The following is an 18,559-nucleotide window of genomic DNA, read 5'->3' on the forward strand; positions in this document are numbered from 1 at the left end:
TTTGATATGGGTCGTTTCAGCGGGGAAGGGGGGGGGGGGGGGGGGATGCTCTTTTGGTTTTTCTTCCGTATGAAAGCGCACAGGGAAATATAAATAAATGACCTGTTGAGACCAGATTCTACAACATGTCTCCTAAATGTTTCTATAAATGACCTGTTGAGACCAGATTCTACAACATGTCTCCTAAATGTTTCTATAAATGACCTGTTGAGACCAGATTCTACAACATGTCTCCTAAATGTTTCTATGAATAAATGACCTGTTGATGAGACCAGATTCTACAACATGTCTCCTAAATGTTTCTATGAATAAATGACCTGTTGAGACCAGATTCTACAACATGTCTCCTAAATGTTTCTATGAATAAATGACCTGTTGAGACCAGATTCTACAACATGTCTCCTAAATGTTTCTATGAATAAATGACCTGTTGAGACCAGATTCTACAGCATGTCTCCTAAATGTTTCTATGTCAGCGGGTCTCAAACCTTTTCATGTGAAGCATGAGTTCAAGTCCGTTGCTCTCCCATGTACCCCATATATATGGGGACTAGGTTGGCGGAGGGTGTGCAGAGCCCAGGATCACATTAGATAATTGACACGGGGGGTGAAAATGGGTTACAAAATCGTGAAAAAAAAAAGGATGATTATTCATGTCAAGGATTATTCATGTCCCCGAAGCTTAGAAGTTAAAAAACACTTGCTATGAAATAATATATATTCGAAGATTTGCACACGTTCTCACGTTTGCACTCAATGCTGCACTATGAGCTTGTAGATCTGCTATTTTAGCTAACGTTTAAAATAACGGTCAAAGTGGTTGCTAAAAGCTAAGGTCTTTGAATGGGATAAATGGAGATCTCTCTTCCCGTTCTCTCTCAGAACGTGTACGTGAACATCAACCGCATCATGTCGGTGGGGAACCGGCTCCTGGAGTCGGGCCACTACGCCTCGCAGCAGATCAAGCAGATCTCGGGTCAGCTGGAGCAGGAGTGGAAGGCATTCGCCGCCGCGCTGGACGAGCGCAGCACTCTGCTGGAGATGTCGGCCAGCTTCCACCAGAAGTGTGACCAGGTAATGATAATCTTTATTGTCCCGCCATGGCTGAGGGGACAAAACTCCTGCCAAAACGGACCTTTTTTCCATGGCAAGGTTCTGTATCTTTGTCCAGATGGCATGAGGTTAAAGAAGCGATACAGAGGATGATCCACTCATTTGATATTGAAAGTGCTAACCGTGTGATGGCCTTATTGTTCAGATCAAAGTCCGAGGGAGTCCGATGATCTTGGAAGCAATACGGGTAATACTGAAGAGTTTGTTTCTGTTAGGCATGGACTGTATGGTGTAGGTAGGTCGGAGGTCGCTCCGCCATAATGTTTTTGTGGTCACGGTTTTTTATTTCATTTTTTTTTGTTAAACAAACAAAAGATACTGGTTGAACAGCATAGCACAGACGGGAAAGGATAAGTAAACTAATAAATACCTAAGGGACAATACAGCAAAGAAGTAAAACAAATACAGGTACAATACCGTTGGAAAAAAGAAAAGGTCAAGGAGAGAAGAAAATAACAGGTCGCTCCACCATTAGACGCCTGGCCGTCTCTACGGTACATAGAGGAGTACATAGAGGTGGCGTGGTTAATACTAGTGTTTGTCTCCCCATTTTCTCCATAAAAAGGAAAACTATAATAATAATAATGTAATAAGAATAATGTAACTATTAAATATATTTACGTTGTTTTTGGTCTATATCAGTGCTTAGTAAACCTTTCTTAGCAATTGTGTCCAAATTATTAGCGATCCAACTGTTTGGTCCAGACTCCCCGTCTGTGATTTTTATACCTGGACTCAATGAGCTTCAGGCTTGGATCCACGTGTCTCTCTCTCTCTCACACACACACACACACACACACACACACACACCTACCTCTTCAGGGTCGAAAATAGCCTCTTGGCACCGCATATGTGCTAGCATATGCCGGGGCTATTAGCATATATTTACATAGTACATAAGCAGTGTGTGTGAGTAAAATATGTTGCTACCCATGGTTCATTCCAGTCTGTGCTCATTAGCTCCACCGACCGCGGCGTGATTTATCATCGCAAATGAACACCAACCCAAACCACACCAATCCCCAGCGAGGGAACCGGGGCAGTCGGTGACTTCCTCTGACCTGGAATACAGAGCCGTCGTCCCGCCAGGCCTTTCATGTCTCCCGTTCCCTTCTCCTCTCCTCCTCCTCTGTACCAATAAACCTTCACTTATATCTCCGTGCTGTTCATCTGCGGCTCATTTCAAATCCTACCGGGGTTGGAGAGGAGGGCAATAATTTTTTTTTTTCATTGTTCTTCCTGTAAGAGGGAGGTAGGGGGTTGGGGGGAGTTATTAGTTGGATAGAGAATAGTACAGTAACTCGCCACATGCATAATTAACCCATTTTGACCTGGGAACAGATTCTACCAAATTTTCATGTCAAGGACCCCCAAGATTGTAATTGGCCACCGATCTGAACATATGTTGTTCCAGCGACCAAAGATTTGAGTTAAAAACGTTCGCTCTGAAAGAATATATATTCTTATATGCAAAGATTTGCACCACATTTTCACAACTTTAAAAAAAATAGCAGACCTACAAGCAAAAAATAGCTGATCTACAAGCTTGTAGTGTGCCACTCGGTGGCGCGCTACAAGCTTGTAGATCTGCTAGCTAAAGTATAACGTGACGCTTAAAAACACCAAAAGGGGTTCCCGACTTCCCACCCAAAATGGTTTAAGGGCCTCTTCTCCCATGCAGGGGTAATACTTCTCCGCAGCATTTTGGTGGGTTTGAAATTATGGATAAAAAGGACATTATCATGATATATATTTTTGTATGTATTTGTTTATCTAACAGGGGCCACGTGCAACACAGCACGGAGCTTGCCTGTGTATCTCATTTGCATGGTGTGGTCCCTCCCTGGGACTGTTATTATTATTGTGCATGTTTAAAATCCAGCTAATAGTAAACAGTCGCTCAGAATGTCGCTCAGGGGAGTTAATTATACTGTAGTAGTATATGACTAACCTATGACTCACTGCAATGGATTTTTCATGTTTTGTGAATTGCTTTGTACATTTTCACTAAGTGTGTGTGTGTGTGTGTGCGTGTGTGTGTGTGTGGTGTGTGTCTTCAGTACATGAGCAATGTGGACTCGTGGTGCAAGGCCTGCGGCGAGGTGGACTTGCCCTCGGAACTTCAAGACTTAGAAGACGCAATCCACCACCACCAGGGCCTATATGAACACATCACCGCTGCTTATTCAGAGGTTAGTATTATTTATTCATCAGTCGAGTAACTAAGGCAGTGGGTTCCCAAACCTTCTCATGTCGAGGACCCCCAAATGGACACTTATTAGCCCCCCGTTTGAAAAGATATGCCAAGAAGCCCCATAAGTGAAGATAATTGGGTTTTCAGTTTCACCCAGCTGCTGTCTGTTTGGGCTTAAAGGACGACTTCACCACTTTTCAAGCTATCTTCATATTAATTGGTCCTCACTAATGTTCATGATAAAATACCAACCATTTCCTACTCTTGTCTGTGTCTCATAGGAGGGCTGTGAGCAGTTCAGAAACGTGTCCACCAGTGACATCAACGTTAGGCAGATTTATTATTAACAATTTTTAAAACAAATCTTATTCAGATTTGTATTATCGTGAGAACGATGGCTTCCATTACCGCATTGCAACTTTCCAGCAATAGAAAGACTGCAGTTTCAATTAGCTTGGATTCCCCATCGATGTCACTGGTACACAAATGGTGGCATTTTATCATGAACATTAGTGAGGAAATGGTAGGTAGGTAGAAAAGTGGTCCTTTAACGACTTCATCCATTTCCATGCAGTTTCCAGGCAATTTCTGTGTCTTCCAAAGAAACTAAACTTTTTTTCGTATTCTGAAATGAATGATGACACTTGCGTGACCGGTATTCTATTACTTTTGTGTTGTTTTGCAAGTCACACATCCAAGTTGATAGAAACGGCAGGCTTTCTATTCCTGGAAAGTTAGCATGCTACAATGGAAGCCATTGTTCTTGTGTTAACAGAAAATGAAGTAAAAAAAGCTAAACCTGCCCAACGATGATGTCACTGGTAATAGGCGGGTCTTCTGAACTGTCCACAGCCCTCCTCTGAGACGCAGACCGAGTAGTAGTAGTTTTTACCTTATCAGTGTTAGTGAGGAGTTGAGGACCATTTATATGTGAAGATAGTTTGAAAACGGTTGAAGATGTTCGCCACTTCAACACGTAGATATGGGCAAGCCGGGAGGCCAACCGGTGACATTCTGATTACCCATTACTCTTCCCACCAAGCCCTAAAAATAAGAAACTTTTAATACATGACCTATCGTAACTTCAAACTCCACAGCTTGTACGTTATACGTTGTTACTGTATGTGCAAAATCATTTACAGCAGTGGTTCTCAACCAGTGGTCCACGAGGAGGTTCCAGGTGGTCCCCGGCTAAATGATGGAGAGTTGGTAACCAAATGGACCCTTATTAGATCTGTCACTCTTGAGAGTGTAATATGAAACCAAATATAATTGTACGCTCTCAAGAGTTAAATTGTTGCTGCATTACTTAATTTACAAGTACACAATTAGAGAATGTAGAGGATTTTTTTCATTTTGACCAACATCCGTAGTTCCGTACAGCATGAAATTGTGGACAAAATCACATTCGACGACAACATATTCTGCGTTTTGTCGGATAAATAATGGGCCTTGACATGAAAAAGGTTGAAAACTTTCAGTATATCTAAAGCCAGGTGGTTGTTAACCACTTTAAGATGTAACCCATCATTTCTCTTAGTGAATAAAAGGTTAGTTGTAGTACGTACAGTAGTTAGTAATCTCACTAAGACAACAGCAGTCTCCCTGCTCTTGTCTTGAGACGTTAAGATCCTGTGGTCGGGTAGGACACCTACTGGCTGACAAGAGGTATTGCATAAAATAGAAAGGGAAATATCTGGCCTTCCCAAGCGAGCTGTCCATTGTTAGCCTGGCGCCACAATAAACCTTATTTTATGCTTTCAAGGTGAAAGTTCACGATGCATTGAGTGAGTTCATTTTTTTTAATTTTATGGGGGATTTAATATTTTTAAATTGTTTTTAACCCATTCAGGAAAGCATCAATGCCACAGTACATTGCGTCACTTTGTGCCGTGCTGCGAGCTTGAACATCTGCTAGTTTTGATTATTATATTATTAATATTGAATCATATTGTTAATATTGAATCATTTTTAAGCGGCAGCATTTCTGATATTTTTGCACGCGCAATTGGTGGAACATTTCCATGCATTCTGAAACTTTGTTAGTCAAACCACTAAAATGTTCGTCTAGTCTCGTCTCATCAACGAAAACTCACACACGTCATATTTTAGTCAACCAAGAGAGCCGTTTAGCTCGTCAGCGTCGGTCTCGTCCTGAATCTTTTTTGTTTATTCCGTCAACGTCAGATATTCGTCCTGAAAAAAGGGCCGTTGACGTCGTCATTTACGTTATCGTCATGCCTGACGAAAACAACACTGGTTGAAAGTGAAGTAAAGTTAACACCGCCGCCTGCTTGTCTCTCCTCTCTCCGCCACAGGTGAGCCAGGACGGCAAGGCGCTGCTGGACAAGCTGCAGAGGCCGCTGACGCCGGGCGGCGCCGCCGACTCGCTGACGGCCTCGGCCAACTACTCCAAGGCCGTGCACCACGTGCTGGACATCATCCACGAGGTGCTGCACCACCAGCGGCAGCTGGAGAACATCTGGCAGCACCGCAAGGTCCGCCTGCACCAGCGCCTGCAGCTCTGCGTCTTCCAGCAGGACGTGCAACAGGTGCGTCGCACGCAGCGCAACACACCGTTTACAGTTGTTATGGCTATGTTTTAGCAGACGCTCTTGATCCAGAGTGACTTACAGTAAGCAAGGACAAACTTCAACTTCACTTCAACTTCAAAGAACTTTATTTTTCCTTTCGGAAACTTTTTTTGCGGTCGTAAAAGACAACAAGAAATCTGTTTCTTGGTGTAAACATGGTAATGCATCAAATACATAGAATAGGATCATAAAAGCAGCTAATGCACACCTGCAGTTTTGAGTGAAAATCTGTGTTGTGGACTTTCACGGAATGCAACTAAACGGCCCGTGGTGGAAAAAATTGACTTTTTTTACACTATCTGCAATGCAGGAATAGTCTGTTACATGTACAGTAAAAGTCCAGAATTCTAAATTTACTTGAGTAAAAGTGTGAAAGTATTGGCATCAAAATACTACTGAAAGTACCAAAAGTAGAAGTGTCCCATTTCACAAGTTTTTTTTTCCCGAGTTCGACATGCTCACACCGTTTCTGTGGTAAAAATAATGAGGATTTAAGAAAAAGTCAATGAAGATAAATTGCTATAATTTATTTTATATACTGTAGATACTGTATCTACAGTAGATGGATACAGCTTGTAGGTCTGCTATTTTTGAAAAATCATGACATGTGGCGCAAATCTTTGAATAAATATTCTGTCAGAGCAAATGTTTATAATTATTTACTACCTCATCACTGAACCTTAGAGCTCCCCCTTGTGGTGCCTTATTGTCCTGAACCCCTGTTTGTTTCACTGTGGGATAAATGTATATTTTGTGTGTGTGTGTGCGTATACAAACAGGTGTTGGACTGGATTGAAAACCACGGCGAAGCCTTCCTCAGTAAACACACCGGGGTGGGCAAGTCCCTACATCGAGCAAGAGCTCTCCAGAAACGCCATGAAGACTTTGAGGAAGTTGCCCAGGTACCTTTGTTTTTCTCATGCTAAGAATTTCTACAGTTCGGCACATTATATTTCAATGCTTTTTTGTCCACTAGTATATTCTTTGTAGGTATGTTCTGTAGATACTTATCCAATTCTAATTTGGCTTTTTTGCACACCTACAATTTTAGAATCTTAATCGCTGCGTTCCGTGAATCTGTTTTGTCACTCGCTAAGAAAGGGTCCTATCTCCAGGGCCATAGAGTAAGACAGAGTTACGCAAACTCCACTTCACTTCATGGGACCAGTCCAATGGCGGCTCTTCTACATAGACTTCAAATACATGAACCACGTGACGACCGGGCAGCTACTGCAACGTGACAACATGACCCTTATCATTCACTAAACTCACCCCACACAGCCGTCAGTTTTTTGTTGTACTAGTGACTCTGACATAGTGGACTACCGAATCGCTTACTTTTGACCGTAGGTTTTTACTCTCGAGTCTCGTACTGGCGCTATTATTTTCCAATGGTGAGAAGTATGGACAGAGTGGTGCTGGCTGATGACATAATGGCAACAACAGTTGACGTTATGAAATGCGAGTCTGCTGCCTCCTGCTGGCCAGACTGAGTGACAATTCAGATTCACCGAACGCATCGATTCAGGCTGGAACCCAGGCCACTACAATATAATCTTGCTCAAAACTATACACTCATACACACACTTAGTTAGGACTTATTGCTCCTAACTAAGTTTTACTTGAATTATTCAGTACCTTGTTTTTTTGAGCTTGACAAATAAATCTCAGTGTTATGTTGGGTGTCCATTTATGGTGAAATCATATCCTGTTTCCACTCTCCACTCTCGGTCCTCACTTTCTGTTCTCCTTTCTGAGGGGTTCCTGGAATAATATTTTCAGATATTCGTGGCCAATTACATATGATTTTTGGTGAAAAATAATCCCGCACACTGTCTTTACTTGAGTTTAGATTTTATTGAGCAACATTTCGGTCGTCAGACCTGATGAAGTTCTGACGACCACACGAACCACCCTGGCATCCCACTTCTGGTGCCAACACATTTGCAGACCAACAAGCTGCAAGAGGGGACATACTGTATATAAACTATATATATAGGCATATATAGGATTTAAGTGATTAACCACCTCTCTCTCTCTCTCTCTCTCTAGAACACGTACACTAATGCAGACAAGCTGCTGGAGGCGGCGGAGCAGCTGGCCCAGACGGGGGAGTGCGACCCGGAGGAGATCTACCAGGCCGCCCACCAGCTGGAGGACCGCATCCAGGACTTTGTGCGCCGCGTGGAGCAGCGCAAGGTTCTCCTCGACATGTCCGTCGCCTTCCACACGCACGTCAAGGAGGTACGTACCGTACGGTAGGCTGGACAAGCTGTAGGCAGAAAGGGTAGCGTGTGGTAGTGTGTACTGTACCGTACGTACGAACTTGACCCGGGTTTTAGGAACATTAATCGATTATTGTTGAAGACAAGCTTGGAACACGGTGGAATACGTTTGCAGGAAGTCAACAGTGTACAATCCATTGGTGTGTGTGTGTGTGTGTGTGTGTGCGCGTGTGTGTGTGTGTGTGTGTGTGTGCGTGTTCAGTATTGTGTTTAGTTTATATCAAGTACAGTAAGCACAGTACAGTGAGCGCAAATGGCAGCTTCCTCCACCAGCGATGTCATGATTCTTAGTAACTGGACATCCGCCTTTCAGCAGAACATTTCTAACTTTAACCCATTTAGACCTGAGGTCGATTCTACAAACGTCTTCTAAATCCTGACGGTTTTCTGAAAAAACCCCATGTTTCTATGTTTCTCTCCCTCTTCTTCGACCCTCCCCCTCCTCCTCCTCCCCCCCCCCCCCCCCTCCTCTTCCTCCTCCTCCTCCCCCTCCTCCTCCTCCTCCTCCCTCCCCCCCCCCCTCCTCCTCCTCGTTCCCCACAGCTGTGGACGTGGTTGGAGGAGCTGCAGAAGGAGCTTCTGGACGACGTTTACGCTGAGTCGGTGGAGGCCGTCCAGGAGCTGATCAAGCGCTTTGGCCAGCAGCAGCAGACCACGCTGCAGGTGACCGTCAACGTCATCAAGGAGGGCGAGGACCTCATCCAGCAGCTCAGGTACACACTGGGCTGGGCTGGGCCGGGCCGGGCCGGGCCGGGGTGGCTCTCTCAACACGGTCCTTAACCCCATTAAGACCTAGAAAGAACGCGCAAAGGTGTTTCACTCGTTCACACTGCATGCTTCCAGTGGAGCTCCTCCTCACCGGCAGGTGAATCAGTAGGAGGAATACAATCTACACCTACAACGCGTGTACTGTATATGGGGGGGATTTGGGAATTGGCATAATCGACTGAATTGCAAGGAAAAAAAGGGGGGAGGGAACATTTGGCTGCTCAAAATGAGAGATAGAGAGAGAGAAAGAGAAGCTTGCACAGAGAGAGTGGGCCGATGGCATGAGTAGGAGGAAGGATTGTAAGGTTTAAGCAGCGAGAGAGAAAGACGATGGAACGATGGATGGATGGAGGTAACGAGGGTGGGAGGGAGAGAGAGATAGAGGGTGCTGCAGAGGTGCACATAGTTGACCCTTTTGACCCTCACTTCACTAACTATTTTTATACATTAAAGACTCTTCTCTCCATCCGCTTCTCTCTCTCTCTCTCCCTCTCTCTCTCTCGCTCTCTCTCTCTCTCTCTTACATAAGTTGTGCTTCATAATAACGTGTCTAATTTGTGTGGCAGCTTGCCTTAGGGAAACACTTTGCACCTTGTGTTATGAGTATGTGTGTTTGTTTGACTGACTGACTGAGCGTTTTCGTGAAAGTATGTTTGTCCTGCTGATAAATCTGCCATGTTTAATCGGTATCTATATGGCCTCCAGTGTATGTGTATTGTGTTCCCCCCCCCCCCTCTTTTTCATAAATATAGAGTAGCCAATTATTTTCGCAATGATAATTATGACCGTCTCCTCCATCCCCCGAACACGGCCAATTAGAATTGTGCTCGTTTAGATGCCCGACAAAGCCGGTTGCACCACGTTGGATTCGAACCCACAACCTCAACCTAACCCTATTCCCTAAGTGTGTGTGTGTGTGTGTGTGTGTGTGTGTGTGTGTGTGTGTGTGTGTGTGTGTGTGTTCATTTGTGTGCAGTGCACGTGCTCCTATGCACCTGACTGTCACCATCAACCCAGTGAAACCCAGTGGTTCCCAAACGTATTCATGTCAATTATCCCGCGGACCCCCATTTGAAAAGATATGCCAGGGACCCCCATAAGAGAATATTGTTACAGCTCTAGCAGTGATTCTCAACCCGTTTAAGTTTGACATTCATTAGTCTACAGACCCCCATTTAATGGCATTTCTATCTCCGAGACCCCAAATGATATTGTAAAACTTGGAGTGTACAAAACGGAACCAAATGGACCCGTTGGTACACTCTCAGAGTTACAGACCCATAAGGGTCCATTTGGTTCCAAACTATCATTTAGCTGGGTACCCCCTGGAACTCCCTCAAGGACCCCTGGGGGTCCCCGGACCCCACTTTGGGAACCACTGCCTTACAGAACAGATTTACTTTAGTTCTTATTAGGGATGAGACATTTTGCTGTTATTATGGCCGATAACCGATATTACCAATGTCGATATGAATCATATGATCTCATTCTGTATTGAAAAATTACAAAAATGTTGTCCATTCTGAAATATACATGTATGTAACAGGGTGTCTGCACTGCAGGCTTAGGCAAGTCAGTTTTAACTTAAAATACATTTTATATTTAATATCGTGAGCTTGTAGATCCGTTCAAGCTGTTACTTTGGGCTTTTTTATCTGTAAAGACAGACCGATTAATCGGACCGATTTTACTTCATCCGTCTGATTAATCGAACCGATGCCGATTAATCTAAAAACAACTCAAATCGGCCGATACGGATGTGTTTGCCGATTTAATCTCCCATCACTAGTTCTTATTAGTGTTTGTGTGTGTGTGTGTGTGTGTGTGTGTCTGTCAGGGACTCGGCCATCTCCAGCAACAAGACTCCTCACAACAGCTCCATCAACCACATCGAGAGCGTGCTGCAGCAGCTGGACGAGGCTCAGGCCCAGATGGAGGAGCTCTTCCAGGAGAGGAAGATCAAGCTGGAGCTCTTCCTTCAGCTCCGCATCTTCGAGAGGGACGCCATTGATGTGAGTGTGTCTCCCCCCCCCCCCCCCCCCCCATATCACTTTGAACTTGTGCTACATCCCCAAGAGTGGCTATTGTGCATCTTAAAGATCTTATGTTGATAACCTGCCATGACCTTTTCCACAAATGCAATAAATGTAATGAAATACATAAATGCACGACATAAAGTAAATGAAGTGGACTTGGATAGATAGATAGATAGATACTTTATTTGTCCTTTCGGAAATTTGTTTTGTGCACATCAGTCATCAGGATATACATAAAACATATGCAAACAAACAGATCACACAGTACATGGACAATAAAGAAACAATGCCAACAGAAGGGCACCAGTCATAGTTCCAAGAGGCATCACATCACACTTTATACACGGAACTTAGACGGGGCCTGCTTGGGGTGGGAACCAGCTGTTCCTGAGCCACGGGGCCTATATTTCAGGCACACATCTCCTGTTTCCATAGAGTGAGGCAGTGTTGTTTCCGTCCCCTAAAACTAAGACAATTTTTTTTTCGTCGACTACCTTTTTTCACTGACGAAAACTAAATGGAAAGTTGGAAACTATGATGACTATTGAATATATAGTGAACTTTCATTCTTTCAGAATGAACGTTTTTAGCCTCCGGGGGCGTCCATGGAAAAACATATTTTCAGATGGGGGTCCGCAGCCAAATAATTCTGGGGGTCCTTGACATGAAAAAGGTTGAGCACCACTGACATAGAAACATAGCTTTTTCCAGAAAACCTTTCGGATTTAGAAGTAATTTTTTTTTTAAATCGGCCTCAGGTCTAAATAGGTTTTAAACATAAACAGTTCTACTGTACAGTAAGTTCAGTGTTCAACACAACCCCACATCGTGGAGGAACGTTGTTTCTCTAACGCTGCGTCGCTCGACCTCTCTCTCTCTCTCAGATCATCTCGGACCTGGAGTCGTGGAACGAGGAGCTGACGGGTCAGATGAGCGAGTTCGACACGGAGGACCTGACGCTGGCGGAGCAGAGGCTGCAGCACCACGCCGACAAGGCCCTCACCGTCAACAACCTCACCTTCGACGTCATCCACCAGGGACAGGAGCTGCTGCAGTACGTCAACGAGGTGCAGGCCTCCGGTGAGTAGACACAAGGATATTATCGCACTGTGAACACTGTGAACTGAGCGGTATAACAATAATAATGCAGTGGTGTGTGTGTGTGTGTGTGTGTAAAGCGCTCCTTCCTGGCCTGTGTGTGTGTCTGTGTGTCTGTGTGTCTGTGTGTCTGTGTGTCTGTGTCTGTGTTTGTGTGTCTGTGTCTGTGACGCTGCTCAACAGTGCCACTTGACTTTAGGTCACCCAGCGCCGGTATTGCATGCTGTTTCGTGCTCAGACAGACATACTGTAGGGACATACATATAGACATACACAGATAGTCACTCATAGGAGCGGTTGGCACCGCTCAAAAACCTCCTGGGCTCCGTCAGGATTGGTGTCGCCTGGTTAGCTGTATAAAATATATATTATGCTGCTCAGTTTTAAGGGGAGTTGCACCACTCCACGGGTGTGATTTTTTTTTAATTGGACGATATAGATTCATCACGTACCTTTCCCTCCACCGCTGGCTCAGGGGTAGAGTGGCTGGATGGTAACCGCAAGGTTGCCAGTTCGAACCCGGGCTCCTCCAGAGTTAGTGTCGAAGTGTCCTTGAGCAAGACTCTAAAACCCCTAACTGAACCCCTAAAGTGTGAATGGGTGAACTCAATGCACAATCTATGCAAAGCGCCTTGGACAAAGCCACTATATAAATGCACCGTTTAACATTTTCCCTCTTCCTCCTCCTCCTCTCCACCGTCCAGGTGTGGAGCTGCTGTGCGACAGAGACGTGGACATGGCCACGCGGGTCCAGGACCTGCTGGAGTTCCTCCATGAGAAGCAGCAGGAGCTGGACCTGGCTGCAGAGCAGCACCGCAGGCACCTGGAGCAGTGTGTCCAGCTCAGACACCTGCAGGCTGAGGTCAAACAGGTAGGAGGACACAGAGCCTTAGATACTGTATAGACAGGCACCTGGAGCAGTGTGTCCAGCTCAGACACCTGCAGGCTGAGGTCAAACAGGTAGGAAGACTCAACGTGCACGTCAGTGCCACCTGGGGCTTTAAGCAACTAGTCGACTAGTAAATCCACTAGTCGACCTTGTTGGTACTAGTTGACTAGTTGATAAGGAAAAATATATATATTTTTTAATTTTCTATGCCCCAAGATTAGCTGAATTATAGTTATAGTCACCAATGCACACAGTTTTTAAATGTACAAATATTTATTTCCAAAAAAAATAAAGTATTTCTCTTACATAATAGGTAGTTAAACAACTACAACAACTTGACTAGTCAACAAGTAAAAATGACTAGAAGTGAAAGCCCTAGTAGTGCCACCTTTTGGACGAGGATGAAGAAGTGCATGCACACACGCACACGCGTGAACACACACACACACACACACACACACACACACACACACACACACACACACACACCGCATTCTTACTGTAGTACTGATCATCTGCACCACCTTCAGGCTGAAAGTAAGAATTGCAGACAACAGTGGACAAGAATGAATCACTTGAGTGCATGTTTTTAATATACATTACAGTTTTACTCAAACAACGCTGGTGTACTGTATTCACTTCACTTATTCGTGTGAATATAATTTAACATCCCATATCTCACATTGCTATACCTTGTGCGATATGGATTGTCTGCATGATTCCACAACATGGTAAAAAGTTAGTTTTGACTTTAACATTGGTATCCGTCTGCGTGTCTACAACAAGGTGCTGGGTTGGATTCGCAACGGCGAGTCGATGCTGAACGCCGGTCTGATCACGGCCAGCTCGCTTCAGGAGGCTGAGCAGCTCCAGAGAGAGCACGAACAGTTCCAGCACGCCATCGAGGTGAGACTGTGTTTTTGTTTTCTTTTGTATAATGGCTTCTCAATGAGTACCTTGTATCTCCAAATTTAAAACGCCGTCTCGTAATTGTATACTACATTACATCCACTGTATAACACAGATTCTGTTTTCCATTTCCTTTTAAAGTAAGGGTTTTGAACATACAAGATCTGTGTTATGACATCTAGATGTTGTGTTTTGAGTGATTCAAATAGGAAAAGAGGGAGTTTTATGTGGTTTTCACTCGATGGCATCCATTTAACCCATTTTGGGCGAGGACCCCTTTTGGTGTTTTAAGCATTGTTTATAATTTAGCTCACCTACAAGCTTGTAGGTCTGCTATTTTTTTTTATCGTGAAAATGCGGCACAAATCTTTGATTATATATCCTTTCAGAGCCAAAGTTTTTAACTCAAATCTTTGCTTCTGGGGGGTCCCTGGAACATCATATTTTCAGATGGGGGTCCGCGGCCAAATACATATATTATTGGAGGTCCTTGACATGAAAATGTTTGAGAAAGAAACATGGGTTGTTTTCAGAAAACTTGTCAGGATTTAGAATATCTTGGATTTGTAGAATCGTCCTCAGGTCTAAATGGGTGAATCCCTCTCCTCTCTCCTTCCCCTGTCCTCCACCGGCCCACCCCTCATACAGAAAACCCACCAGAGCGCTCTGCAGGTGCAGCAGAAAGCCGAGGCCCTGCTGCAGGCCAACCACTACGACATGGACCTGATCCGGGACTGCGCCGAGAGCGTGGCCTCGCACTGGCAGCAGCTCATGTTGAAGATGGAGGACCGCCTCAAGCTGGTCAACGCCTCCGTGGCCTTCTACAAGACCTCTGAACAGGTACAGGCGTACAGTAGTTTTAGGTACTCACTTCACTGCTTTTGTTTCCACTAAATTAAGAGAAAACTATTATGGTTGTAGTGGCAACAGGACTACAACAATATGGCTGTGGCATTTTATCTCTATCTCACCTATGGTCATGAAGTGCGAATCATGACCGAAAGAATAAGGTCGCGAATACAAGCGGTCGGAATTGGTTTTAGGGTGGCTGGCATCTCCCTGAGAGGTGGGGTGAGAAGTTCAGTCACGTGAGAGAGACTCGCTGCTTCTTCGCCTGGAACGGAGGCAGCTTAGGTGGTTCGGGCATCTGGTTAGGATGCCTCTCGGGCGTCTCCCTAGGGAGTTCCTCGAGGCACGTCCCACTGGGAGGAGACCCCGGGGCAGACCAAGGCGCAGTTGGAGGCCACACATCGACTCACTGGCCTTGGAACGTCTCAGGATCCCTCCGAGGAAGTCACTAATGTTGCTCTAGAGAGGGGCGGCAAAAGACAAACACAGAGAGAGAGAGGACTTTTGTACAACCAAGCAACGGCGCGAAGTGGGGAGGGACTTGGCAAATAGGTCAATGGAGGTTGGGGAGCTTAGAATGAATGAGTTGAGTTGCATTGTGGGTGACGTAGTCTGCTCTGTGTGACTGAAGGTATGCAGCGTGCTGGAGAGCCTGGAACAGGAGTATAAGAGGGAGGAGGACTGGTGCGGCGGAGCGGACAAACTGGGACCAAACTGTGAGACGGACCACGTCACCCCCATGATCAGCAAACACCTGGAGCAGAAGGAGGCCTTCCTCAAGGTACGAACATGCTGCGCGTGCAAAAACATGCACGCACAGTGAGTGCCTTAATTGAATACTTTATTAGTCAGAAATAAGGCTAAAAGGAAAACATAAAAGGTCCTGGGGGACTTGTTTCCGTTGTGGTCCTACAGTATGTGTTCAATTCATTAGCATAGAATTTACACAATAATACATTTACCTCCCCTTGTGGTCTCCCGATGAATTATTATCTTTTTTCCCCCAGGCACATTTAGAAAGAAAGCAGTGTTACACATCCTTTAATGGATGGCGTCAGGGATTTCCATATTTTGGTGGCAGAGTAGTAGTAGAATTACTACTACCCATGTTTGGGCTCCGGCAAGAGGTTTGAGAGTACTTTTCTTTGACAAAAGACTTAAGGAAATCCTGCCCAAAAAAACCTTGACTTTCTTGATCACTTTTGATTCCATTTTAGCTGGAGATTAATATATCGCCAACCCTGACCTCGAAATCATTTGCATTCTAAACCCGTTTTTGGCGGGTGCAGTACTTAGTTTAGACAGTTTTTGGTTTAGACTAGTCATTGGGTTAGACAACTACAACCTATCTCAAACCCTCACCCTAAACCTAACCTCCCACGGGGCAGCACACCTAAACCTAACCTTAACCAATGACTATTCTAAACTAAGTATGCACCCCTTTTTGGCAGGCCTGTACTCTAGCCAGACGAAATGCAGATGTCTTCCTCAAGTACATGCACAGGAACAGCGTCAACATGCCGGGCATGCTGAGCCACGTCAAAGCTCCTGAACAGCAGGTCAAGAGTGAGTATCATTCTAGATTTATTTTTCGCTTTGACACCTGCCCGATTTGCATGTCTTTCCTCCCATTTTGTCCACATTGTGTGCACGTGTGTGTGTCCTTAGTTTTTATTTTCATTTGTTTCCTGTTGTGTTTTAGACATTCTGAATGAGCTCCTGCAGAGAGAGAACCGCGTTCTCCACTTCTGGACCATGAGGAAACGACGGCTGGACCAGTGTCAGCAGTATGTGGTGTTTGAACGCAGCGCCAAACAGGTACAAACACGCACATACGCTGTACACTACGTGTACAGACACACTCCTGTACACTTCATAACCCACGTCTGTTTTACACTCTACATGCTTCGCGACGGGCCACATTGTGAGCTCGTATGTCGGCTATTTTTGTTGCGGGACGACGTCACAAGACGGGATGAGATGATACACACTCACTCTCAATTTACAATTTAGGCATTTAGCTCTTAATCCAGAGCGATTTACAATAAGCAAGAACAAAAAACATGGCAATACATCACATACATACAGAGTAGTAGAAACATGCGTAAGCTAACAACGTATCAGTGGAATAATATCTCTATAATGAAACTATGCATATAAACTACTAGAATTTCGCCGGCCTTCGGCCGGCGAATCCTAGTTACATTGCAGCGCAATATGGGAAGAAGGAAATTCTCAGTAGTGTGCCCTGCACATATGTAGTAACGGATGGGTTATAAAGTATTAATAATAACAGAAAGTGTTTTTTATTTCTCATAAATACGCAAACATGGTGAAACAACTACAGTCACAGAGAGCAGTGCCAAGGTAGCTGCTGCCTGCTAACGATGCAAACAACAGCCTTGCCTGTCGTGTGTGTGTGTGTGTGTGTGTGTGTGTGTGTGGGGGGGGGGATAGCACTAATTTTCGACATTTTACTGTGTCATAAATATTTACATCTGTAGCCTATATTGTGATTACATTTGACCGTACATTTGACTCTTGTGTTATATTCTTGTGAAATATTCAGTAAAGTATTGTGGTGAAATATTCACCCCAAGTTGATAAGATATGCAGAGAATATAATACCAAGAACCCCCAGTTTGAAATGCATTAGGCCACAGACCCCCATTTGATACCATTTGCTCTCTGGGAAAATCAGGGTCCATTTGGTTCCATTTGTATGCTCTTGGAGTATGATGACTGCTAACAGTATTATCATAAAATATGTCTCAGTTTGAAGATTCAAAAAAACATATTTCATAATTATGTGTGAGCTTGTAAAGTAGAACGTTCAACCTAGAGACAGTGTTGCCAAGTCTGATCATTATAAGCTACTTTGGACTTGTTTATCTATTGGTAGTCCTTGACATGGAAATGTTTGAGTTCCACTGCTCTGAAACAACATTAGACAACAAAGTTTGACAGTCAACACTATAATTGATTATTTTAAGACTAATTTCCGGACCATTTCTGATTTACCTACTTTGAACTGGCCTATTAACATTTTTATAGACCTGGTTGCTTGTTTCACTCTCACATCCACGATATGTGGCAACCCTGGTTTGTTTTGGTTTGCGTGTGGATGTGTTTTTGTGTTGCTTTAGCATCTTTATCACAGTAGCTATCATAGGTTGCAGCAGCTGCTGCTGTCATGAAAACGCAAGTTTCTGTCCCAGAAGCTCACGTTAGGTCTGCGCACACTGTATGTTGCTATGGCAACCTGTCATCAAATGCTGCTAACGTTGTGGTCAGCACTGTTAGCATGTGTGCTATCAGGCAAAAGCTGAGATAGATATAAAACTACTGGCCAAAATGTCATACAAAACACAACAACTAAAATCGGAATGTAATTGTGACCTACAGACCATCATGATTTGCTTGCTGGACCTATAATTAATTTATTTGCATTAAATTGCCACTCGCCCATATAAATAAAAAGCAATAGCCTGCATGTGTGTGTGTGTGTGTGTGTGTGTGTGTGTGTATGTGTGTGTGCGCGTGTGCGCAAGACAGACGTGCGTGTGTGTGCAGGCTGAGAGCTGGTGACTGTGATTGACGTGTGAGCTGGATAAATCAGTGAGAGTTGGAAAAAGCGCCCGCAGAGCCAACTCGCAGGCAGTGCCTCAGGCCAGATGCCCGAGAATCGGTACAGGAATCTCTGGGTCACCAGTTTTGGTGTGACACACACGGCTTCCACATTTAGCTTCATACTGGGTGAAAGTGGCGTTCCAAAAATTATTTTTCCCCTCGGAATTCTTATTCACAATGAGATGGAGTTGAGG

At 44.5% G+C, this 18,559-nt stretch overlaps 1 protein-coding gene across 8 annotated transcripts in view; it reads left to right on the top strand.

Moving 5' to 3' along the window:
• The window catches only part of trioa (trio Rho guanine nucleotide exchange factor a), a 107,642-nt gene that overhangs the window by 55,222 nt on the left and 33,861 nt on the right, over nt 1-18,559 (top strand). For all 8 annotated transcript variants that reach the window (XM_080787607.1, XM_080787608.1, XM_080787610.1 and 5 more), the window contains exons 10-23: nt 883-1,074; nt 3,174-3,305; nt 5,626-5,859; nt 6,681-6,803; nt 7,954-8,145; nt 8,730-8,899; nt 10,792-10,966; nt 11,875-12,070; nt 12,793-12,959; nt 13,764-13,883; nt 14,535-14,726; nt 15,367-15,516; nt 16,187-16,301; nt 16,438-16,553. In XM_080787607.1, coding sequence (XP_080643733.1) covers nt 883-1,074; nt 3,174-3,305; nt 5,626-5,859; nt 6,681-6,803; nt 7,954-8,145; nt 8,730-8,899; nt 10,792-10,966; nt 11,875-12,070; nt 12,793-12,959; nt 13,764-13,883; nt 14,535-14,726; nt 15,367-15,516; nt 16,187-16,301; nt 16,438-16,553 — 2,274 coding nt within the window. The remainder of the gene's footprint in view (nt 1-882; nt 1,075-3,173; nt 3,306-5,625; nt 5,860-6,680; nt 6,804-7,953; nt 8,146-8,729; nt 8,900-10,791; nt 10,967-11,874; nt 12,071-12,792; nt 12,960-13,763; nt 13,884-14,534; nt 14,727-15,366; nt 15,517-16,186; nt 16,302-16,437; nt 16,554-18,559) is intronic.

The sequence above is a fragment of the Protomyctophum bolini genome, assembly GCF_963924005.1.
Source record: "Protomyctophum bolini genome assembly, chromosome: 17".
Lineage (NCBI taxonomy): Eukaryota > Metazoa > Chordata > Actinopteri > Myctophiformes > Myctophidae > Protomyctophum > Protomyctophum bolini.